Source organism: Impatiens glandulifera, chromosome 6, assembly GCF_907164915.1.
Source record: "Impatiens glandulifera chromosome 6, dImpGla2.1, whole genome shotgun sequence".
NCBI lineage: Eukaryota > Viridiplantae > Streptophyta > Magnoliopsida > Ericales > Balsaminaceae > Impatiens > Impatiens glandulifera.
In genome coordinates, this window is record NC_061867.1 from 23,650,708 (window position 1) to 23,677,939 (window position 27,232).

General features: G+C 29.6%; 2 protein-coding genes across 2 annotated transcripts; both read left to right on the plus strand.

The window, feature by feature from the left end:
* Positions 1-1,511: 1,511 nt before the first annotated feature.
* On the plus strand, positions 1,512-3,078 carry LOC124942069 (probable glutathione peroxidase 8). Its single transcript, XM_047482481.1, has 6 exons — positions 1,512-1,663; positions 2,031-2,107; positions 2,210-2,271; positions 2,477-2,595; positions 2,671-2,838; positions 2,935-3,078. The coding sequence occupies exons 1-6, from the start codon at positions 1,610-1,612 to the stop codon at positions 2,956-2,958; spliced, it is 504 nt and encodes a 167-aa protein (XP_047338437.1). The 5' UTR covers positions 1,512-1,609; the 3' UTR covers positions 2,959-3,078.
* Positions 3,079-22,219: 19,141 nt separating this feature from the next.
* LOC124943385 (probable LRR receptor-like serine/threonine-protein kinase At2g16250) lies at positions 22,220-23,597 on the plus strand. Its single transcript, XM_047483896.1, has 3 exons — positions 22,220-22,253; positions 22,378-22,926; positions 23,137-23,597. Exons 1-3 carry the CDS (start codon positions 22,220-22,222, stop codon positions 23,595-23,597), a joined length of 1,044 nt encoding a protein of 347 aa, XP_047339852.1.
* Positions 23,598-27,232: the final 3,635 nt, after the last annotated feature.

The following is a 27,232-nucleotide window of genomic DNA, read 5'->3' on the forward strand; positions in this document are numbered from 1 at the left end:
GGCTGCCCTAAGGAATGAGTTGTCCTATCCCGAGGGTTTGCCGGGCTTATCCCAGGACCGATCCTGAATATCATATTGGGGTTATATCTCGACAAGAGGGAAACCGGTGCTACTCCATTTTGAACAACCAATCCTCAAATTCACATATAGATATATTATCTATTGGGTTAGGTCTCGACAAAGAGGATGTAACTTCGGTTTCAAGGATACATCATTAATGTTCAGTCTGAATTGAAATTACTTTTCCCTTATTTAGGCATGGAAATTTAGCCCTGACGGGTCGGGTACCCGAAGGAACCGATTGGTTCGGGTAATTTTCTTGTTTTCGGTTCCAGGTAATTTCGGGTCGAAATCGATCGGTTTCAGTTCGGGTCCGGTTCGGTTCGGGTACCCAAAAATATCAATAATTTTTTTTTTTCTGGTTCTCCTTTTTCGTTCGTGTTGGCGGCATTCCTAACCTAGTATCAGATTCTCTTCTCTTTTGTATTTCCACTGCCCTCCGTTTATATAATTTCATTCTTACATGTTGAGCTATACTTAGTTTAGAATAATTTAGAATGAATACAACTATGGCAGAAAAACTGAAAGTAAGAGACGAGGAAGAAGATGAATAAAACTATGGCAGAAAAACTGAAAATAAGAGAGAGTAAGAGAGGAGGAAAATAAGAGAGAGTAAGAGAGGAGGAAGAAGATGAATGCTAGGTTAGAGAAAATGAAAGATTTTTTTTAGTATACCGTTTATTTTTTTTAATACAATATTTATAATTATTTTTATTAAATAATTTTTTAAAGCTTAATTCACATTAATTATTTTTTTAATGTATCATTTAATATTTTAAAATATTAAAATTTTGTTTAATTTCATCTAAATTATATTTAAACATAAGTAAAAATTAAAAATATATTAACTTGTTAAAATTAATTATTAAATAAGTAAAACAGAAATTGTTTTAAAAAACTTGTTCTAGTTCGGATCCGGTTCGGGTTCGGGTACCCATCGGTTCCGAACCGATATTTCTGATAATTTAATTTTTTTTTGGGGCAAAATCGGGTCCGGTTCAGCTCGGATCTGAGTCGAATCCCCAAAACCCGGAAATTTGCTCTAACTACCCTTTTTCACTCATATATACCACAATTATTTTCATTTTAATCTTTATATATACTCTTACTCAAATTCACATAAATTATAGTTTTTTATTTTAATTAAAAAAAAAATCTCCAACCACTTCAAATAATTACAAATTATTACTTCTTAAACAACCATATTCTTTTAACCCAATCCTTCCTATATCTCGGAATTGGATTATTTGTTTTTGAGCGAATTAGCGTTAGTCCAAGCCCCCCAAATATTTCAACAAATAAAAATAGGAGAGAAAGTGAAATAGAAAAGAGAATTCATAATAAGAGAAGTGTAGTTACTAGCTAAGCATTCTTCCTTGACTTCCTGGATCTTCACTTCGTCCCTCTTTCCTGTTAATTGATCTCTTCGGCATAAAGGGCGCAGGTACGTGTAGTTAGTCATCGACTCCTTACCACCTCATCTCTCTCAAAACTCTGATGAATCTCACTAACTTGTATCGTTTCTTTTTTCTGAAGATCCGCTAACAAGATGTCAAGTGATTCGAAAGAGGAACTTCAATCTGTTTATGATTTCTCCGTCAAGGTTCATTCTCCGTCTATAACTCGCATTGTTTAAGAAACGAATGTCAATTAATTTAAATTATAGGGCTTGAAAATTGGGTGATTAGTCACATGTTCATTAGTGCCATATTTTACATGTTCATGGCTGAATGATTGAAGGGTATTATACATGAAGAATATAATAGATACTGGTAAAAGCTTCTATTAGAAATCTTGCATCTTATTATTAACAAATTGATACTGTTATAAGCTGAAAATGGAATCAAAGTATGTAACTTTAACTGCTGCAGATTAGGAATGAATATGGGTAGTGTATTTTGTAGCAGAGAGTTTGTTCATACATTGAAACCAAATATAAAGACTGAAGATAGATATAAGCCTTGTTTCAGGATGGCAAGGGGAATGATGTAAATCTGAGCAATTATAAAGGAAAAGTTCTGCTTATTGTTAATGTAGCCTCCAAATGGTGTAAACATTTTTCTTCCTCGTGAATATATCTACACTCCTATTGCAATTTGTTGGCTAAAAATTATTGACTCTTAAAATATTGTATTTTCTTCAACTATAGTGGAATGACAAACTCAAACTACACAGAACTGAACGAGTTGTATGACAAGTACAGAGATCAAGGTATGTCTTGTGCTTCTAAAGACCACTTATTGTTTTTGTTTCTGGATCTGTTTTCTCATAATAATGGTATAAATACATTTCTGAATTTGTCTATATCTAAATTTAGTTTCCAAATGTTTATGTATTTGAAATTGTATCCAGATATCAGTCTAACAATTGGATTTGTTCAAACTTTTGCTTGGTCTAACTATCGGTTTGTGTTCAGGCCTGGAGATATTGGCATTTCCGTGTAATCAATTTGGTGAAGAAGAGCCGGGAAATAATGATCAGATCGCTGATTTCGTCTGCACTCGTTTCAAATCTGAATTTCCCATTTTTGATAAGGTCAAAACCAATTGAAAACACTTATAGTGTTCTTTCTTAAAGGGTCTGTAACATTTTTTCTTTTATGAATTGCAGATTGATGTTAATGGTGAAAACACAGATCCATTGTACAAGTTCTTGAAGCTGGGGAAATGGGGAATCATTGGGGACGATATTCAATGGAACTTCGCCAAGTTTCTGGTAGACAAGAGTGGACAGGCTGTTGATCGCTATTATCCAACAACTTCTCCTCTTACCATCGAGGTAGTTCCATTGCATTTTGTTTATTTTTATTATTAATAAAGCACAATTTATTTGTGTGATACTAATTGATGTGTTTTATTTGTGTGTGGTTTGCAGAGAGATATAAAAAAGCTTCTTTAGATTCATTCTTAACTTTGAAAGCAGCATTGTGTAAAACAGTACATGTGTGACTTCTTAATAGTTCTTATGCTTTTATGATCATATATATTCTTCTTGGAAGAACTGTCATATTTATTTGTTATAAATATAGGTTTGCTCAGCCATTGATTTAAAGTCATTCTTGTTTGGTAAACAAAATCAAATATAACTAACATGTATTCCGTGCATTTGCACGAAAATCGTGAAAAAAATATTACGGTAAAAATTCTATGGGCGGGTCAACCCACAATCCGACTCAAGTATACATTTACTCTCACATATATCCAAATTAACCACAACTCTTGACCCGACAATCCGGACACTTTAAAAATTAAGCATCATTATATATATATATATATATATATATATATATATATAGATTAGTTAGTTAAAAAGTTGAACTTATATTGTTAAAATGTCACGCGTTTATCAAATTTTGGGTTGAATTTAAAATATAAAGTGTTATTAGCCTAGTTGGTTAAAATGTTATAATTGTTTTGTTAGGTTACAAGTTCAAACCATACCTATAGCATTTTTAATTTTATGTTTAACCGTTTTAAGTTTATGGACGGGTCAATCCACAATCCGACCCAAGTATCCATTTACTCTCACATATATCCAAATTAACCACAGCTCTCGACCCGGCAATCCGGACACTTTAAAAATTAAGCATCATTATATATATATAGATTAGTTAGTTAAAAAGTTGAACTTTTATTGTTAAAATGTCACGCGTTTATCAAATTTTGGGTTGAATTTAAAATATAAAGTGTTATTAGCCTAGTTGGTTTAAAAATTGTACTTATTTTGTTAGGTTGCAAGTTCGAAGCATACCTATAGCATTTTTAATTTTATTTTTAACCGTTTTAAGTTTATGGGCGGGTCAACCCACAATCCGACCCAAGTATCCATTTACTCTCACATATATCCAAATTAACCACAGCTCTCGACCCGGTAATCCGGACACTTTAAAAATTAAGCATCATTATATATATATAGATTAGTTAGTTAAAAAGTTGAACTTATATTGTTAAAATGTCACGCGTTTATCAAACTTTAGGTTGAATTTAAAATATAAAGTGTTATTAGCTTAGTTGGTTAAAAGGTTGTACTTGTTTTTGTTAGGTTGCAAGTTTGAACCATACCTATAGCATTTTTAATTTTATTTTTAACCGTTTTAAGTTTAAGGGCGGGTCAACCCACAATCCGACCCAAGTATCTATTTACTCTCACATATATTCAAATTAATCACAGCTCTCGACCCGGCAATCCGAACACTTTAAAAATTAAGCATCATTATATATATATATATAGATATCCAAATTAACCACAGCTCTCGACCCGGCAATCCGGACATTTTAAAAATTAAGCATCATTATATATATATATATATATAGATTAGTTAGTTAAAAAGTTAAACTTATATTGTTAAAATGTCACGCGTTTATCAAATTTTGGGTTGAATTTAAAATATAAAGTGTTATTAGCTTAGTTGGTTAAAATGTTGTACTTATTTTGTTAGGTTGCAAGTTCGAACCATACCTACAACATTTTTAATTTTATTTTTAACCGTTTTAAGTTTATGGGCGGATCAACCCATAATCCGACCCAAGTATCCATTACTCTCACATATATCCAAATTAACCACAGCTCTCAACCCGACAATCCAGACACTTTAAAAATTAAGCATCATTATATATATATAGATTTCACTCTCTCTCATTTATTAAATTACAGAATTCATTAATTAAAATATTAAAATATTTATTATTTTAAATTATTATTTATTATTTTATTTATATATTAATATTCTTCAAATTTTTTTTTATCAAAAATAATCATTATCTTTTTAAAACCTTGTTCGGTATGAGTTTTTTTTTTAAAACATACAAAATCAAACATAATTTTTTATTCATCACATTACTTAAATCATTAATCAAAATACTAAAATATTTTTTTATTTTAAATTATTATTTTTTATTTTATATATATCAATATATTTTAATCAGTATAGGTTTTTAAACCAAACTTATATAAAATCAAATTGGCTCCCTTTTATTCATCACATTACTTAAATTATTAACTAATATACTTTCTATTATAAATTATTATATTTTTTTAGTTTGATTTTAATTATATCATTTCTTTCCCGTTTATTTTATGATTTTTTTTTTAGGGTTTTATCTGTTTTTTTTTTCAAAAAAATCTTAGTTAAAAAAATGAGTTTTTTTTTAAAAAAATTTTCATTCTATTATAACCCTTCTCTATGTATATATATAATACTTTTTTAAAAATTATATAATTTAATTTATATTAAAATAAAATTTAAAATATAATAAAATAAAATAAATATAAAAAACTATTCATATATTAATATAACTTTTATTAATGGAGAAATAAAATTTTAAATGAATACTAATTTTAGTAGTCACTTATATTAGATAATATAGTTTTATTTTTATTATAATTTTTTTTTTTTGGAAAAAACAGTTAGAACCATTTTATTAAAATCTTAAAAGTGGGAGGTTAGAAATCAAAACTAGACAGACCCTAGCTATGATTAAGGATGACAATTAAAAGATCCCAAAAAAACTGATTGGTAACATTCATATATTAAAAAAAAAGATTACAAACAGAAAAGACTACATTTAAATTTAATTATCACAGCCTAACATTTTCCCATGCCATCTGTTTTCATTAAGAGGTCTTCTTCCCATTCCTCTTCCTTTTCCCGTTCCTTTGACGATGAAAGGAGGTTGTATTGAAAATGATGATAAATATTGTTATTTCTCATTTTGAATTCTCTCTTTGTACGAGCCCGTTTTGATTTGATAAAAAAAATTGTTTCTGAGAATTTCAAGTCTTTTATTTTTGTTATCATCAACTTGAATTTCTGTGTTCTTGTCTTCATTATCTCCGGCTTCAGGTTCAAACTCCACATTGGTTTTATAATCTTCTTTATCGGCTTTAGAATTTTCTGATTCAACTTTTGAAATTTTGGGTATCTTCCTCTTAAGTTTCCTCAACATCAACTCGAGGTTCATCTTCCATTTCCATTCTAACCTCCATTAATATGAGATTTCTATTACTATGGGTTTTCCCTTCCTATCAACAACTGTCATGTTCTTTGGTAGTGTATTTTGAGGATTCACTTCAATGCTTATTCTAGCATAAATAAAGTTCTCTCATCACTCTGTAATTGAGTCCATATATAATGGTTTCTCCAATAAACTAGCAAAGTGACTTAGAGCTTCTACATTATACATGTGTGCTGGGATGTTCCTAAGTTTGAACCATATTTGGGTTATTTCCTTTGGCTTGCTTAGAATGCTTAATTCTTCAGACCATCTCTCAAACTTCATATAGTTGGATCCAATATAAGTATGCCCAATTTTCAGAATATCATCCATGTTCATTCCCTTTTTAAATTGTAGAAAATAGAGATCATGAATGTTTGTAGAAACATTCTCAAGTCCTTTCTGCTTCCATTGTTCCATTAGTGATTCCTTAGTGTTTGGGAAAGATACACGTTTCTTTCCTATGTAGTTCCCAACAACTACATTTTCCCATTCTTTGACGCATTTCTCCTCCACTTTAGTGGGCAATTTAAATTCAAAAGGAGAGTTGAGAATCTCAACTTTTGTTTTAAACTCACCCAAGTTGATTTGACCTTTGTATGCATGATATTTTGCTTTCTTTTCTGCATTATTTTTTCAGACTTCATTTACCTTCCAGTTGGAATTGGTTCTGATAGTATAGCTCTTTGATTTTGGGGATTTCATTAGCTCCCTCATTGTTTCCACTGACCAGTTTACTATCTTTTCGTATTCTTCCTTTTTTAGTAGGTTCCAATCTTGAAGATAATGTATATTCAATTGGACGGTTGTTTACTGTATTTTCTCTTTGTTGAGAATAATTTCCCCTTTCTCTGAATGCATCAATAGCTTTGTGATTTGATTTAAGTCCAAAAAAGTTTGTTCTTTCATTATACCCAACATTCTATGTTCCTTCATTTTCTCCCAGTTTTCCTGCTGCACTTTCTTCAGAATTTATATCAGTAATTCGTTTTTTACCTTTGTTGCATTTCTGATTTTCATGGATAATTTCTTCAGCAATCATATCAATTTCTTTTTCAGCTACCTCCCTTATCCTTCCATCACAAATTCACTAATTTCCTTATTCTTTTTTTTTTCTTCCCATTTTAATGAATAGCAGAACACAATAATAAAACAAAACAAAGCAATAACAGAATATGGTACACTAGAAATCATAACTAGTATAGAACAGGATAAACTAAAAACCCCAACCTTTCAACCAAGATTTGCAGATAAATGAACGACCTAGTTATTAAAGTCGATACTATGCCGTTCGTGCCGATCATGCCGATTGTGCCGATCGTCTTGAAATATTATTAATATAACTATTATAATTTTTTTAAATAAAAATAATTAATTTATTTGAATATTTATTTAGAAGGATTGTATAATAAAGTTAGTTTGTATCAAAAAAAAATTTGAATAAATTTCTTTATAAATATTTAATTTAGATGATATATATTTATAAATTAATTAATATTTTTTATTTAAATATTTTCAACTTTATTTTCTAGTATAATTATTTATTTATTTGAATTATTTAAAATTTAAATGGTATATTAGATAATATAGTATGTTATAATTTTATTTTTATTATGAATTTATTTTTATTTAATATAATTAATATAATTTTTTTATTAGTGTCATATTAGGCTAATATTATTGTAATATTTAATTTAGATGAGGTATATTTATAAATTAATAATAATTTATTATTCAAATATGTTAACTTTAATTTTTTAGTATAATTATTTTTTATTTGAATTATTTAAATTTAAAATATGATATGTTATAGTTGGATTTATATTAGTCTCGTTTATTAAAAAATTATAATTAAACATATTTTTGCGTTTTTTCTCAACCTCTCACCTCAACGTTTAAACTTAAAACGAGTTTAAATTTATAATCTCATATTTTTCTCTCTTATCACTTTTAAATATATTTTTTTATTCATTTCTCTCATTTATTTCAATCTTTTCTAATTAATTTATTTATTCTTTCTCGTCTATTTAATCTCTTTCTAATCATTTTATTCATTCTCTCAAATCTATTCTATTTATTTCTAATATTTTTATACATTTATATAAAATTATTATAATAATAAAAAATACATTAAAATTAAATTTATTTATTAATTTTAATATATATCATAATATATAAAATAGTTTAAAAAAATATGAAATTTAAATTGTTAGAATCGGGATCGCCGAAGGAGACCGGGGGTCTGACTTGGACGAACGCTTACACAACACGCTGGGTGATACTAACTCGGTTAGAAGTTAATATCGATCCCTATACCACGCAAGTTGTCACAAACTCTTGAATCGAGTTCAAGTGTGAAATAGTTCGTTTCAACTTGAAGCAACACACACGGTTTGGACAACGATAAGAAAGTATGGAAAAAAATAAGAAACACAACACAGGATTTATGAATATTCGGAGATAAAACTCCTATGTCACCCCTTCTTCTCAAACCTTAAGTAATATATTCACTAAGAATATTCAACACACTTTACAACACGTCAAATAACCGAGGCTTATTTACTGCTCGTTATTGACTTACAACTCTCACTTCTTACACAGAATGAATGGAATTGTAATACACTTAATACTTTTGACAGAATGTAAAACAAGAACAATTTGAAGCTTTTTCAGTTTTATATCTTGATGTCTTGATTCTTGTGTTCATTGTTCATGTGTTATCTTTGATGTTGATTTTCTTACTCTTAAGTAATGAGAATATGACAACGGTCATATTTCTCATACAACGAATACCTGCATGGTAATCCTTGATTCTGATTGGTTAGTCAACAAAGGACTGCATGACATTAAATGCGGTTTACACTTCCCAAGATGCAATACAACCGTCCAATTTTGTCTTCTCTTGACTTATCATCAGAGAGGTTTGACAAATACCTGCTCTTTGGGGACTACTGTTGGACTTATACAAAAATAGGTACCTGATCACTTTTGGTAGTCCTCTGCTTCCCAAAGTCTATCATCAGACTAGTATCAAAAATGAAATAATACAGTCTACATATTTGTAGGCTCCCTTCTACTTATTCCCAAAGTAATCTAACTGCACCAAAAGGGAAACTTCCAATTGTTCCATATCTTTGATTTGGTCTGTTAAACTGCCCGTTATTTTTGTTTGTACAGATTGCTTCAAGATTGCACCTAGTATTGTGCCGACCGGTCGACCTACCGGTTTGTAGTTTCAATATCGGTTGACCGGTCTTTCTACCGAAAAGTGAAAATTGATCTTTGAAGTATAGGTTTACCAATCCCTTAGCTTGAGCGGTAAATTCATTCGAACCAATCTTCTACTTGATTCTGTTGTAGAGATAGCCAAAAAGATATAACTTAGAGAATTTTGGTTTGTGTCGCCTCTACAATATTGGTCAACCGGTCCAAGGTTGATAATGCTGATTTAATAATTTGATCGATCCCTGTATTTCCTGCACAAATAGTGAATTTAGTTAAGTTTTTTAGATAGTTAATTACTTACTAATTAATTATCTAATTTATCTAACAATTTCTCCTTTTTTGATTATTTATGTTAAATATTCAAAACATGTATTTATTATCCGGTTTAAATTAAATTTGAGAAAAAATTTGAATTTTTTTTCGTAAATTAATTTCTTTAACAATTTCTCCTTTTTTTATATTTTTAATTTAAAATTATCAAAACTATCATTTTGAAATTAAAACCGGATCATTAAGTCCCAAAAATAATTATAAGTTCCCAAAATATTATAGATTCCAAAATTTAATAATTGCAAGGAAATCATAGTAATATAAGAAAAAACGTAGATATAGAAATTAGTGTCCCCCTTCATCCTGTTTGTTTATCAACTCTTTGAAGAAGCCGCTCACAAAACTACGGGTTGGTTGTCCAGGAACTCAGTCTCAACATTTCTTGCCGATTGCACAGGAGCATGGAACTCGACATTTCTTCGACTTTGGATAGCATTATCGACCGAACTTACATCACCTTTATGGATTTGTCGGTTTGACTGGGCACTGTGAGGGATAGCTTAGAGTGGTACTGCCTCGATCGGTTCGGGTAGTGTTCTCGGTTTGCGGGTTAACGGCTTCATCCTCCTCTTCTTCATCACAAATCGGATTTTCACTTCTTACGACAGGATTTTCAACCGGTGTTTCAATTGTCGTTCTCGTATTTGCTGTCTCAAACTCTTGAACTCTTTTTCTTTTAGTCGCTCTTGTCTTCTTGGAAATCGGAGGAGAAACATCTTTCTCTTTATCAATTTGGTCTTAAAGAATTCGAGTCGCTCTCTCATTTTCTTCCTCGGCTGCCTTAGCTTTGACATCTTCTTCCTCTTAAGTAGTGAGAATATGACAACGGTCATATTTCTCATACAACGGATACCTGCATGGTAATCCTTGATTCTGATTGGTCGGTCAACAAAGGACTGCATGATATTAAATACGGTTGACACTTCCCAAGACACAATATAACCGACCAATTTGTCTTCTCTTGACTTATCATCAAAATGGTTTGACAAATACCTGCTCTTTGGGGACTGCTTTTGGACTTATACCAAAATAGGTACCTGATCACTTTTAGAAGTCTTCTGTTTCCCAAAGTCTATCATCAGACTTGTATCAAAAAGGAAATAATATAGTCTGCATATTCGAAGGCTCCCTTCTGCCTATTCCCAAAGTAATCTGATTGCACCAAAATGGAAACTTCCAACTGTTCCATATCTTTGATTTGGTTTGTTAAACTGCCCGTTATTTTTGTTTGTACGGATTGCTTTAAGATTGCACCTAGTATTGAGCTGACCGGTCGACCTACCTAGTCTCAGCATTTCTTGCCGATTGCACAGGAGCATGGAACTCGGCATTTCTTCGGCTCTGGAAAGTATTATCGGCCGAACTTACACCACCTCTACGGATTTGTCGGTCTGACCGAGCACTATGAGGGATAGCTCGGAGTGGTACTGCCTCGATCGGTTCGGGTAGTGTTCTCGGTTTGCGGGTTAACGACTTCATCCTCCTCTTCTTCATCACAAATCGGATTTTCACTACTTATGGTAGGATTTTCAACTGGTGTTTCAATTGTCGTTCCCGTATTTGCTGCCTCAAACTCTTGAACTCTTTTTCTTTTAGCCGCTCTTGTCTTCTTGGCAATCGGAGGAGAAACATCTTTCTCTTTATCAATTTGTTCTTTAAGAATTTGAGCCGCTCTTTCATTTTCTTCCTCGGCTGCCTTAGTCTTGACATCTTCTTCCTCTTAAGTTGTGAGAATATGAAAACGATCACATTTCCCATACAACGGATACATGCATTGTAATCCTTGATTATGATTGGTCGGTCAACAAAGGACTACATGGCATTAAATGCGGTTGACACTTCCCAAGACGCAATACAGCTGTCCAGTTTTGTCTTCTTTTGACTTATCATTTGAGCGGTTTGACAAATACCTACTCTTTGGGACTGTTGTTGGACTTATACCAAAATAGGTATCTCATCACTTTTGGTAGTCCTCTGCTTCCCAAAGTCTATCATCAGATTTGTATTAAAAAGGAAATAATATAGTGTGCATATTCGAAGGCTCCCTTCTACCTATATTCCCAAAGTAATCTAATTGCACCAAAATGGAAACTTTCAGCTATTCCATATCTTTGATTTGGTCTGTTAAACTGCCCGTTATTTTTGTTTGTACGGATTGCTTCAAGATTGCACCCAGTATTGTACCAACCGGTCGACCTATCGGTTTGTAGTTTCAATATCGGTTGACCAGTCTTTCTACCGAAAAGTAAAAACCGATCTTTAAAGTATAGGTTCACCGATCCATTAGCTTGAGTGGTAAATTCGTTTGAACCGATCTTCTACTTGATTCTGTTGTAGAGATAGCCGAAAAGATATAATTTAGAGAATTCTAGTTTGTGTCGCTTTTACAATATTGGTCAACTGGTCCAAGGTTGATAATGCTGATTTAATAATCTAATCGATCCCTATATTTCCTGCACAAACAGTGAATTTGGTTAAGTTATTTATATTACTTATTTTAAAATAAATTAATTTATAATATGAAGAAAGAAATTTATCTTAACATTATTAAATATTTATATATATTATTTATATCATATTTATATTAAATATATTTAAAATTATATATTTATAAAAATAATATATTCATACCATTTATTTTAAAATATATTATTTTTTAATTTAAGTAATTTATTAATATTTAAAATTATATATTAACAAAAATTTATTAAAATTTATAAAAAATAATATAATTTATTTTCAAATATATTAATTTTTAATTTAAATTATTTATTAATATTTAAAATTAAATTAATAAATATATATATAATATTATATATATATATATATATATTTCATTATTAAATAATATTATAAATATAAAAAATAAATTAGCTTATAAACCGAATCAAACATACACATATTTATCGTATAAATAAGATAATATCAAACATTAAACGTACAAATAAAACTGGCGTCAATAAGCTGCCATTAACGTCAATAAGTTGAATCAATCTAGTCTATTGTGTTTTAACTTTTATTTAAATTATTTAATAAAAATATTTAAAATAAAATAATTTTAAAATTTAATTTATATTAAAAAATTATAATGTAAATAAATATTATATATATATTAAAATTATTTTTTTATTAATATAAAATAAAATATTTAAGCATAGAATAATTTAAATATTTATATGAATACAATTATTGATTAAATAGATGACATGATATTTTGGTTTTTATATAAAAATTGATAAAATTGTGTATTAATCCATTAAGAAAATGTCACATAGAAAGATAAAAAAATTAATAAACAAGGAAAGTGATGTTTCACTTTTATGTATAAATGTCACTTAATTAGTGAAATACATAAATTACTTGTATGTGTAATATTGAATTAATCAAACAAGCCCATCTTTGTCATAATAAAAAATTAAAACTATGTGATTTGACAACTCATGGTAAAAGTAGGACTCATATTTCCTCCCTCCCACAAAATAACGCTTATTTAGGCCTCGTTTGATCTTTGAGTTATTGGGATAAAATTCAGGTTTTATCCCAAATTCCAACAATCCCATCACAACTCAAATCAATCATTTTATTAATTAAAATATCAAAACTACCCTTCAATTAAATTTAATATTATTTTTATTAATTACCTTAAATAAAAATTAAAACACCGTATCAATCTAACTATAACATATCATATTATTTATCATAACATTTAAATTTTAAATAATTCAAATAAATAAATAATTATACTAAAAAATAAAATTTATATATTTATCTAACAAATATTAATTAATTTATAAAATATCTCATCTAAATTAAATATTTATAAACAAATTTATTCTAACTTTATTTTTTATATAAACTAACTCTAAACCATAATTTTAAATAAATATATTAATTAATTTAAGTTCATATTTTTTCAATTTAATAAAATAAAAAAATATTAGAATGTAATTTAAAAAAAAAATATTGCAACTCTAACAATCTTATATAAACACATCTATTATCAAAATTTTATTTGTATTGATATAATACATGACATTCAAATAAAAAAAAGTCATGACAATAAAATCTTAAACAACCCATATAAAATTATCATTTATTCATGTCTAATACAATCATACACTTTTTTAGAAAGCTCATCTCGAAATTGATCCATTTCATTACGAGGTAAAACATTAGGCGACAATAAAATATCATCGTCTACTAATACTTCAGTGTCATCGTTGGGGTTATCATCCATTATGACTTCTATATTATTCTTCCGAACAAAATTATGTAAACCTGCAGTTGCTTGAATTATTTGAAGTTGTTTCTTAAGATTAAATCCACGTAATTATTTTCCGTTTGAGATAATTCGCCACTTATTTTTCCAAATTCCGAATGTCCTCTATATGGTTGATCTGAGCGAAGAGTGTTGCATATTGAACATCTCTTTTCTCGTAGAAGGAAGTACTCCTCCGAAATGATGAGGATGGTAATTTGTTCGAGGATATGGGGCTAAATACTCTATTTGATTTGAATACCCAGAATCAACCATATAATATTTTCTTGTAACAAATTAATAATTAGTTATAGTATTATTTACAATAAACCTGATATGTGTTTAATTAACGTACCCGGGAGTGGATGTGGAAAAAGATATTGAGGAGTATGTCGTGCTATATCAAGCACCGTTGAGTCGTGCATTGATCCTTCTGCACCGACACAAAATAAGTGAACATGAGATCATGGTTTCATATTGCTATTACGTTAGTGGTTGTGTGCCCCGATCGTCCACGCCAACAATACAAATTTTCTATTTAGGATACACTTCCACGTGAGTACCATCTATAGCACCAATGCAATTCTGCACATATGACAACATAAATTAGATAATTTCTTACATAAGACAACACATATAAAATTAAAAAAATAAATTGAAACCTTAAATATTTGACGTAATGGTGTTGTTGTAAACTTTGGATGTATAATATTTTGATCAATCAGTTGTATCTCAACAATACTTAGTCGATGAAGGGACTTTAGTACCATTGAAACGTATCGAGATACTGTTTGTTTAGAGTGACCAAATGTTATTCCCACACAAGACATACTATGACCATATGCTAAATATTGTAAGGTCATCACCACTTGTTCCTCAACTCGAATTGAAGATCGTAAGATAGACAACTCATACACTTGTACAAGTTGTTCTATAAGTAGTCTAAGACAATGAGTCTCCATTTTAATCATGTTTAGACATTTTTCATTGTCAGACATTATCACTTGTACAAGTTCCATACCTCGAGTAGAAGGATCCTTTATTGGGCGTGTTAATGAATAATTGAACGTGTCTCCCAATATCTCCATCAATAATGTTAAGAAAGATAGATCATATTCGTCTAACTCTGGTGGTAAATTAGAATGGTCCATTTTTTTCCTGCAATGTAATGAAAATATAAAAATTAAACTATATAATTATAAAATACATTCATAGATTAACATATAATAATAATAATATATTAATTATAAAGGTGACACATAATTAAACAAAGTACTTAAATACCTTAAAAAAACTCTTACATAATTAATACGATAATGGTTAAATAACAAATACAACAGATCAATAATCCGGTGGTGGTGGGTAAGGATAGTATGGTGGAAAATTAAGGTCACAGGGTTGATGACTTGGGAGATCTTTACTCATTGTTCCTGGACGAATATGCTTATTTTCATCAACTATGAACCGAAGATAGTCTAATTGTTCTTCTTGATCATCAATTTCCAATAAACTAACCATTAGATCTGGAAGGGCACTGAAAACATTCACTCCAACCCTGTAGAGCTCTGATCTACTACTAATTTTGTGTACTTTAAGCATTGTGTCTATACACTTCTTTATAGAAGGTTGAGACCCCACCGATGGATTTACAGAACCGTGTGCAAACTGCATACTATCATTCGTGTGTTCATACGGTTCCGATATATTCATGTAGTCAGATTTCTCTTTGTGCTTATATTTCTCTTGAAAGAACATAGAAATTACTTTTTTGCAAGGAGATAACCATGCGTTTTTTTTTTGGGTGCATTGGATGAACTTGCTTTTCGTTTGCTCCCTGAACTGTCATAATTAGACTCCGTACCCTGGCTCTGGTTACCAACAAGTGGGTCATGAAAACCTTCATCAATGGTTTTATCAGAATCGCCAGACCCCTCGTCTATATTTAATGCATGTTCCATATTTCACCAGTAGCAGCACGATGAGCCCCAAAATTTTTTCCAACAAATCGTAATCTGCTATTTGTTTGTTTTTTAATTGTGATAGCCCTTTCCAATTCTAAAAAAATATTCCAATAAAATTAGAATCAAATAAAAATTTATTGTGGATTGACTTTCTAATTTCAATTGAAATATTATTACCTTATGTTCTGCCCACCATTCGTCTGAGGCCGTAATCTCTTTTGTGTCGTTGTTAAATCCGATTCCAGTTGATTTTCTAGCCCGGCATATCAAGTTCCATAATTTTTTTTATTCTTGAAGTGGTTTTTGAATTGTTCATTTGTGTGAAAAATTCGAAATATCTCCCAAAATCTTTCAGCCAACATTTCACATGTGGGTTTCCGAAACCCTCCTTCTACAAGTTTTTTATTCTCTTTTTCAATGACTAATAGTTCAAGAAAGTAGGTTGCTCTTTCGGGACATGCTTCCCACTTCGCAGTATTTGGAGCAATACCTTGCCACTTTGACAAACTCATTTTCCTAACTGAAGGGAAGTTATTATTATAAAATCCAACAGGTAATATTATCTTCATATACTATCATATCTATTGTACCATATATACATTATTTATATAACTTAAATATTCTACCAAATAAATACACTGATACAATAGATACATGTATTATTCTTTTCTATAACTTAAATATTCTACCAAAACTATACACAAATTCATATTCTTTTATAAATTACTTCATTCACAGACTGTATTCATATTCTATTATAAATTACTTCATTCACAGTATAATTATATATAACAATGATAATTATAATTTCAATTATTATTATTATTTTTTAATTAGCTCATTCACAAGCAGTAATTAATATATGTTTAAACAAAAAATCTCTTTTAACAGAAATCTTACTGATCAGCATACAAAATGAAATGAAAAGCAATACTAATCAGTATATGTTCAAACTAAAAATTTCTTTATTCAAAGAACGGTACTAAACCGCATACGAAATAAAAAACAGTACTAATCAGTATACAAAATGAAAAGCATATGAGAACAGAACACTAACCTGGAGTTGCAGCCGTTCACCTGGAATTAGGATGCGACGAAGATCTTAGATTTTTTTAAAATGAGTTATTTCCAGGTAACTACAAAGGGATAAGTATCAATGATCAAGTTTATATAGGGTTGATGGATGATAAAAATTGATCATGAAGGATGAGAACGAATCTTACCTGCTTCATATTCGCTGAAAATATTCGCTGAAAATATTCACTGATTTCTGATCAGATTCCTGATAAAGGTTGAGTTGAAGGAACTGATCGGTTGAGTTGAAGAAACTTATCGGCTGAGTGAATGGAAAGATCAGAGGAGAAAGATCAAATGGATAATTGATAATGAGATCAAATGGAATCAGTGAAATTGATAATTGATTTGGGTTAGAGAGAATCTAACCTTTGATACTGTTAGAGAGAGAATCTGACATTTGATATTGCATCAGTGAAAATGAGATTTGAGAAGAGGGGAGAGGATAAGATAAGATAAAAATAATTAAATAATTAGAAGGGTAAAACTGGAATAAAAAAAATCTAGATTTTTACCTAATTTGGTCAAACATGGATTTTTTTAGAAGAAACCCAGACATTACCCAAATAACCCAAAGATCAAACGAGGCCTTGTTTGGAATTATTGTTTTGTTTTTAAAGGTTTTTAATATTTTTCAAACTCGTTTCATTTATAATTTTTGAAATTTTATTTTGTTTATATATTTAAGATTAATCACCTGTAGATATGAAAATGTTGTAAACAAGGCGGCTGCTTTATCCTTGTTTTCGATATTTTTCATCCCTAGTAGTTAATATGAAAATGCCTTCAAACCCGATTGTTTTATCTTTGTTGGTTCTTAATTCATGCAGTTCCTTTTACTTTTATTTTTAAGATTAGTAATATATTATGTTTATTTTATACAAGTAAAATATATTTTAACCTCTTTGGGTTCAATACATTTCCACTATTGAAGCAAATTTTATGTTTTATTTCAGACCCAAATTAATTACCTAGAGATGAAAATGATGCATTCTTTGAACTGTATATTCGTTCTTTATTTTGGTACTGTACTCTTTTTTATTTGACTTCATTAGTCTTGTGTACATTTTATTTTATTTTATTAGTCAACCTTATTTTGAATTTCCAGCAATTTAAAAATTATCTAAATTGAAAAAAAATTTAACCATTATAAACATTGTCGCTTAAGATAGAAAAAAAAAGATTCACTATTTATTGTTATGAAATCTTTGTAATATTAAAGAGAAGATATTCAATTCACCGATTCACATAGATAAAGCAAAAAAGGAAGAATCTTCAGAAAAAAAAATACTTATTTGTTGCTGCTAACCTATGTCCATTGATATTTGGCCTCGGTCAATTAAATTGAAGAGAAGAATACTAATTTTATCACTGAACTATAATGGAATATTCATGTATATCAATGAATTAATTTTTGTTCGCTCATATCATTGTACTTAAACTTAATATTCACTACTGCACAAAATCTCTAACCCCGTTAAGTTTCTGTTAAATAGATAATATGTGGAATTGTCATATCATCTTTTTTTTAATTAATATATGGTAAGATTGACAATTAATCTTTATTAATTAATATATTATATATGTATATATATATATATATTTATTTATTTATAATTCTAAATAATAAAACATTTATTGAAGCGTTAATAATTTTTCTCTCCTGTCCTAATTAACTAAGCTCACTATTCTTATTCTTCGATTCTTGTTCTTTTTTAATTTATGATATTATATGAATTTTTATTAATGTTATTTATGTATATTTTTAGTTTATTTTTTGACTACTTAGTGAATTAGGGTAACAAAAGATGAGAAAGATAAAAGTGATTTATTTTATTATTTAAGAATATTAATAAAAATAAATGTTGAAAATATATTAATTTTAAAAAAAATGAATTATTCTTAATGTATCTCAAAATATCTAAATTGTTTGGTTAATAAATCTAAAATGTAATATATAATATATATTAATTTTTAAAAAATGACATGTCAATCACATGTGTCATCTTTTAACAGAAAACATAACGGATTTGAATATTTTGTTAACAAATAATATAGATGAACATTAAGCTCAACTACAGTGTATGAGCGTACAAAAATTAGTTCAGTAATATACGTGAATATTCCGTTATAGTTAAGTGATAAATTTGACGTTCTTTCCCAAAAAGAAATATTCAATTTTTGGATGGTACTTTAGAAATTCTACCTCCTATTCAAACTTTCCCCATTAGTTATCAGGAAAAGAAGTCACAATAGTTTTCAAAGAGTTAACAAAAGAGTTAACAGAAAGCAGACTTTAGCAAAAAAAAGAATAATTTAGTGTTTCACTCATGAACTTGGTTTTGTTTGGGATTCATTTGTGAAAGAAGGGGATGCTTGTGAGTTTATTAAGAATTGTTTGAACCATTGCCCAAAGTCACTATATCTAGAGAGTTTGAAGATCATTATATTTACACTAATATCATGGAATTATGTACAGATTTGGAAAGAGCAAAAAGACCTTCATACCAAAGAAAATCATTAATTTGTCTTCTTTTTTCCAAATTAAGTTTTATGTATGGATGAATAGGCCTAAACTTGTGCAAATTTCAGCTTATATTGTTTGTTTTTGTATTACATAGACTAATACCCATGACAATCTGCAGGGATAAAAATAAAAAGATGCATAATCTTTATGGAAAGAGTTCACCTAATCATCATTCAATTATTATCAAGGTCAAGCAATCTTATCTATATAGAAACTGTGGTTTGGTAAGTAATTAAAACAAAAATTTTATTTTATTTTCATTTTTCGATTTGCAACATGTTGATGATATGTCCAGTGTATGCAACTTTTGTATTAGGAATTTGGATCAGAGATTAATATGAGATGTATACAATTGGCTGATTCACTAGAAATAGTATTGTATAATAAGCTAAAACCCTATATTTTATTTGTCTTGTTTAGAAATTTATTTTGTTTGTTTGTTTTACATAACCTATATTTTATTTGGTATTGTTTAGATTTTATTATATTGTATTTTATTTTAAAAATTTAACTTATTAAAATTTATAATTTTTTTTAGTAAAAAATTGCAATGAATTCATAAAAAAAATGAAATTATTTTTTTAAATATAATTAATTATCATCTCCCCGTCTCTTATTTTTCACTCTTCTCATTTCTTAATTAAATTAAATTAAATTTATATATAATTAATAATAATAAATTTTATTAATTTCGAAAAAATAAATTAATAAAGATAATCTATAAACTATAAGTAAGATGGTTATCAGATAGAAACAATAACACATAATTTTACATATATAGTTTTTACTTCTAATTTTAATTTTATAATATTTAATTTTATAATTTAATTTATTAAAATTATATATTTTTGGATAAAAACAATTACAAGTTATTTCAATTACCTATTTTAAATACAATTAATTATATTATTTTCATTTCCAGTTTTTCTATCATTTAACCTAACATCTCAATATTTTATTCTATATTAATTTCATAAGTTTTAATTTATTTTAATATTTTATTTTATTCTTTCATGTAGTCAGTGAAAGATGATTGCAAGATACTTTTGTATTAAAAAACTTATAAACTTTTGTATTCAAATAATTGTACACCTATTTAACTCAGATTTTCCTATGACATTGTTTACATCTTATTTTATTTTATTTTTTAAAAACTCTAGATTTTATAGGGTCTTGTTTAAATTTTATTATATTATATTTTGTTTATATAATTTAATATATATATATATATATATATATTAGTTAGTTAAAAAATTGAACTTATTTGTTAAAATTTTTCGTGTTCATCAAATTTAGTGTTAAATTTATAATATAAAGTGTTGTTAGTCTAGTTCGTTAAAGGGTTGTACTTGTTTGGTTAGGTTGCAAGTTGAAATATACACATAAAATTTTTAATTTTATTTTAACCATTTTATGTTTATGGGCGGGTCAACCTACAATCCGATCCAAATATCCATTTACTCTCACATATATATCCAAATTAACCACAACTCTCGACCCGACAATCCGGATACTTTAAAAATTAAGTATCATTATATATATATATATATATATATATATATATATATATATATATATATAAAAGTTAGTTAAAAAGTTCAACTTATATTGTTGAAATGTCACGCATTCATCAAATTTGGTGTGAAATTTAAAATATAAAGTGTTGTTAGTTAGTTGGTTAAAGGGTTGTACTTGTTTTGTTAGGTTGCAAATTTGAAAACATACATATAATAATTTTATTTTTATTTTTAAACGTTTTAAGTTTATGGCGGGTCAACCCACAATCCAACCCAAGTATCCATTTACTCTCACATATATATATCCAAATTAACCTCAACTCTCAACCCGGAAATCCGAACACTTTAAAAATTAAGCATCACTATATATATATATATATTAGTTAGTTAAAAAGTTGAACTTATATTGTTAAAATGTCCCGCGCTCATCAAATTTTGTGTTGAATTTAAAATATAAAGTGTCGTTAGCCTAGTTGGTTAAAGGGTTGTACTTGTTTGGTTAAGTTGCAAGTTTGAAACATACATATAGCATTTTTAATTTTATTTTTAACCGTTTTAAGTTTATGGACGGGTCAACCCACAATCTGACCCAAATATTCATTTACTCTCACACATATATTTAAATTAACCACAGTTCTCGACTCGGCAATTCGGACACTTTAAAAATTAAGCATCATTATATATATAGATATATAGATAATCGTTACTATTTAAATAATATATAATAAATAAAAACATTTTTCTTCCAAAATCATATTTAAACTATTTTGTAAGACAAATTTTTATCTTAAAAAATATGGTGCAAATAATGAAATACAAACTTTATTTGTAAAGTAGAAAATATCAAAATCCAAATAATTAATTTTTTTTTTTCTCTTCTTTCGGGATAATTCGACTAAATGACCTTAAAGATGACCTTATTTGACTTTTTGACCTGCACATAAAATTAAATGCGCTGGTGACACCCTTTTTTTGGGACGATTTTCTCTTTCGAGACTCAACCTAAATCCTATAAAGTCCTATTTTTTTCATTTGTTTGTTCTCATTCTCTCTCTTCTCGCTCTTTTCGCTCTTTTCGCCGAAGAAAACAACGGCGAAGACAAGTGCTAGCGACGAACTACGAAGCCCGAACTGCGAACTACAAAGCCCGAACGACAAACAACATCGCCTTTCTCTTCTCTCGTTTAATTGATGAATGTTTGTTTAATTGATTTTCCTTGATTGCTGGTGTTTAATTGATGGAGGTCTCATGTTGATTCGCCTTGCATGCGCGAATGTTGCTGAGCGACCGCGATTGTTGCGGAGCGGGTGCGACGGAGCTTGATACAGAGTAGTTTCATATCGTGGTTGCGTCTCTTGCGGTTGCGTATCGCAGGTGCGTCTCGCGAATAGAGGTTGCGTCTTCTCGTTCAGGTTTGTGTTATTTTTGTAGTTCTTACGCTTCTGATAATACTCTGCAACCGGAAGAAGGAACAATCGAATAATCAAAGGGAGATTAACATTCAAAACATTCCTTCAACTGCGACCTCCCCTGGATTTACGCTGAACTTTTTGAATTTGGGAGAGGGGTTTACATACGAGAAGATTCTTCGTGCGACATATAATTTCAGTGATGGGAATCTAATTAAAAAGGGTCATTCAGGATATCTTTTCAGGGGATTATTGGAAAATGGAACATTTGTGGTGATTAAACGAGTGGATTTGTCTTATGAGTCAGAATTAGACTTTTTCAGCAAGGTTTCTCATTCAAGATTTGTTCTTCTTTTGGGATATTTCTTAGAGAAGGAAAATGAGAAATTTTTGATTTACAAACATATGCCCAATGGCGATTTGATGAGCTCTTTCTATACGAAGAAGAAAATAGAGGATGATAGTTTACAATCACTAGATTGGATAACGAGAATAAAAGTTGCAATTGGAGCTGTAGAGGCTCTATCTTATATGCATCATGAATGTTATCCGACAAAAGCAGTTCTGATATGTTCTTTTCTATCTGTTACAACTTTTATTACTTGAAGTTCCCACAAGAGTAGAGGGTTATTTGTTTATGTCCAAACCTTCTAATTGTCTTCTTTTTTGAATCTGATGTTGAATCTGGATCTGGGTCTCTGGGATACATCTAGACCCTGAAATTTGTCTTCAAACACATCCTATAAGGGTTTGATAGTTATGTTTTATGTTTGTTAACCAGGTTCATCAACATTGACATTTGCGAATGACGTATACTATTTCGGAAAGGTATTGTTGGATTTGATAACGGGCAAGATAGAACTGGATGGATCAAATGATGAATATTCAATAAAGGAATGGTTAGAAGAAAGTTTACCTTGTATAAGTATATATGAGAAGGAGCTTATAACAAATATTGTGGATCCATCACTAATCATAGATGAAGATTTGTTAGAAGAAGTATGGTCAATGACTATTGTTGCCAAATCTTGCCTAAATCCAAAACCATCTAGAAGTCCATTGATGAGATATGTTGTGAAAGCATTGGAAAATCCTTTGAAAGTCATAAGGATTGAAAATACAAGCTCTGGCAAGTTAAGAACTATTTCATCGATAGGTTCTTGGAATACTGTGTTTCTTGACAGTTGGTGTCATAGTAGTTCGTCTGATGTAGGCAAGGAAGGGATAACCTCTTTCCATTGATCGTCCATTGTCTATGAGACCTCTTTCTAGGGAGAACCTTCCAGAAGCAAATATTTCCTGATTGTTTATCATTAATGATATGATGACACGGGGGTTTTCTTTGTTTATGTTTAGGTTGGTGATGGCAATTGATCAATTGATTAGTTGGGTATGTTTCTTGGTTTTGATTTGTAATTGTTAGATATTTCTTGTTTACAATTCAATTTGTCTTTTTTGAAAGAATTTTTTTTATTGGATCTGTCAATGAATATCCTTCATTCAGCACAAAAAATATCCAATTAATCAATACTAATTTAATTATTATTTATTTTTCATATCTCCTTACTTTTAAGGATAATTGGATATGCATCTTAAATATGGATATTAAGTATAATTTGATCCATAATTATATATATATTATCTTAAAAAAAGGTTCCTTACAAATATGCTATCAAATCAAAACCATCATTGATTATCATTCCAGAGGAACAAGAAATTCTAGTAAAAGATTATGATCAAAGATGGTAAAATTGGATGAACTATCTTCCCTACCAGCCATTAATTAATTTTGGAACTAGTGATATTGAATTTGCAGCCTTCTCCAACCTACATGAAACTTGAGAAGTCATTATCATCACGCTTTTAGCAGAATAAAAGCGTGTTATTAAGAAAGGACCATGGAAACAACATTAGAAGGATGCAGACCTAGCTATTTCTTGTACAACCTTCACTACATAGGAAGAATTTGTCTCCAAAACTTGACCTCCCAACACAATTTCATCTAGGATAGTATGCACCTGTAAAATAGTAAGCCTATATATATCAAATATACAACAAAGTTTACTTAATCATAAGTCTATATTGTCTCGAATAATGTGACTTCTTTCAATAACGAGTTCATTTTTATACATAAGTGAATATATTGAGCTTATGCAATGGCTACATAAAAACGAAGAAGATGATACAAAATTCTTCAAAAAGGGTACTTAGAAAATGTGAAATCAAGAATGAAAATCTATAACAATGTACCTTGCATAAGATCTAGCATCGCTAGTTCATTTTCGTAGGTGTCGAATACAAAGATAAAGTACCGTGTTGCAAAGGTCTTGTAGACAAACATAGCATCCTGCAATAATGGGAGTATAATATTAACCTCTACATCCAAATTTTGAAGAACATTAGCATCAAAAGCACTTGAAGCGATCATAATAATTGTGCTTTTTTTTCATGTGATGACAATCAATTCACAATGCAAATCTCTAATCACCATCATAATTAGATTTGTAAGTACAATATCAAATTCATTTAAACGTTAACATCAACATAAAAAGAAATTTTGCAGCATAGATACTTCGAATGACTTCCTGTTGCTTCTCTACAGGCTTCCTTCGTAATCCAAGTCAGATTCAGTCAAGCAATGTACAACCGATCGGGAAAATCAACATTTTGGATCTCAAATAATATTAAAATGCAATTACTAACTATAAATGTTCTAGTCGCGAGACGGAACCGCATTCGCGAGACACATCTGCGAAACGTAACCGTATTCGCAAGACGCATCTACGAAACGCAACCGCATTCACGAAACGCACCCGCATAAACGAGACGCACCCATGAGATGCACCCGCATTCGCGAGACGCAACTGCATTCATGAGATGCTACCGGAATCGGATGACACAACCGGAATCCGCCGCAACAGATGCATTTATACCAATCAATCCATAAACCCTAAACCTAACAATGCGTTCAAAGAAAGAAAGAAACAACAAGAGAAGGACAGGGGAAGCATACCAGTACCGGATATCATGGTTGCCTGCTTTCGCTGGGATTCTGACGTCCTTCGTTGGGATTTCGACGTCCTACTTTTTAAAGAGAAGGAGGAGAAGGAGAAGGGAGAAGACGTGAAGAGAGAGAACAAGAAAGAAAGAAAAGAAAAAAGAAAATGGGAAGAAATGGATTTTTTAATTATATAGCAAGGGCATTGTGGACTTTTCACAATGACGCAACGGGGTCATTTTTGTCCCAAAAAAAATAAGTGTCACTAGCGCATTTAATTTTATGCGTTGGCACTTATAGCAAATAAGGCTATCTTGGGTGTCATTTCGTCAAATTTCACCTTTCTTTCACTCAACTAGTAACTTGTCTTTTAAGTATCAATTTTCTATGAAGTTTTTTTAAATTGTTTTGCTATATTTCCATCCAATCGTAATAATGATGTTCATAAGATTTGCTTATAAATAGTTCTTGAATTCGGAGGACGAAAAATACAAAAAAAACAATGGATGTTCCAATAAGCTATGGTTTGGTGACATAAGAGGAAGAAGAACATAAAGTGGGCTTCGATCATTTAAACGACATGGCCAAAGAGATTGATGCGTTGAAATTTGACAATGCAAACTAGACCCGAGAGTTGTTAGAATCTCGAATGGAGAATGACTAACTGATGATATAATTAGAGGTCATTTATACGTTAAAAGTCGACATTTCAAACTTGACCGGAAAGCTGTTACATTCTCGAATGGAGAACGACGAACTGAAGATCTTATTAAAGGCAAAATTTACCGCGCCTAGCGTTCAATACACATAATTTGCTCGGAGAAATGAAATCCATCTTTGAAATAGCAGCAAACATGAATAATGGTGTTGTTAAAAAGGTAAATTTATTTATTTGTTTAGATAACGGTTTTATTGAAGATTCATATTAATGATTTACATATATTTTCAATGTGTAATTTTGTTGTTGTTTGCAGATAGAGGATATGATTAATATTAAAAAAGAAATCAATGATAATGATAGCATAGTGGAATGGATATTAAAGAAATTCGTGAAAAAAAAAATTAGTGAAAATCTGAGAGATCAACCAGAATCCTCAAATTTTGAATATTATTTTTTTTTTTTTGAATATTATGATGAATTATCATTTTATTTTGATATGTAATTTCATTTTGGAACATCGTTAGGTATTTTTTTTTAGAATTTTTGGTATTTACTTTGTTCTCAATTTTAATTTGCTCTAATTTAATATATTTTAATATTGTTCTACTAATTGTGTGGTAATATTTTTGTTTTATTAAATTCATTTGATGATGATATTGATAATTTGGTATGGTTTTATTAATGATATGATATTGATATGGTTTTATTTGATAATTCATACTTGTTTAACATAAATATAAAAATAAATATTAAACTTTTTATACCTTTACACAAAACAATGACCTAATTTTAAGAAAATTTTGATCAAATGACTCTCATGATAACAGGTCTCCAATGTTATTTACAAAAATAACCTTGTGCTCTTAGAAAAAGTTTAAATTACCCCTAATAACTTTTCTTCTTATCTCTCTTCTCTTCTACTCTCTTTTTTCTCTCTTCTTCTTCCTTAACAAAGGCGAGTCTGCTATCCCCTCTGACGTCTCCAGTATCTCCCCGATGACACGTCTATCCCAAGCAAAGCAACGCCTGCCTGCTTCTGCTTCCCCTCCCGACGTCTGCTATTCTCCCCGACGACTTTGTAGCATCTACGCAGAACTATAGCCCCCGACGAATGTACCATCAAGCTAGATCTCCATCAAACTCCGAATCAATGGGTAAGTTAGACATTGCTTTATTTTAGTTGAAAACACTTGTTATTATCAATTGGGATCGCAAAGT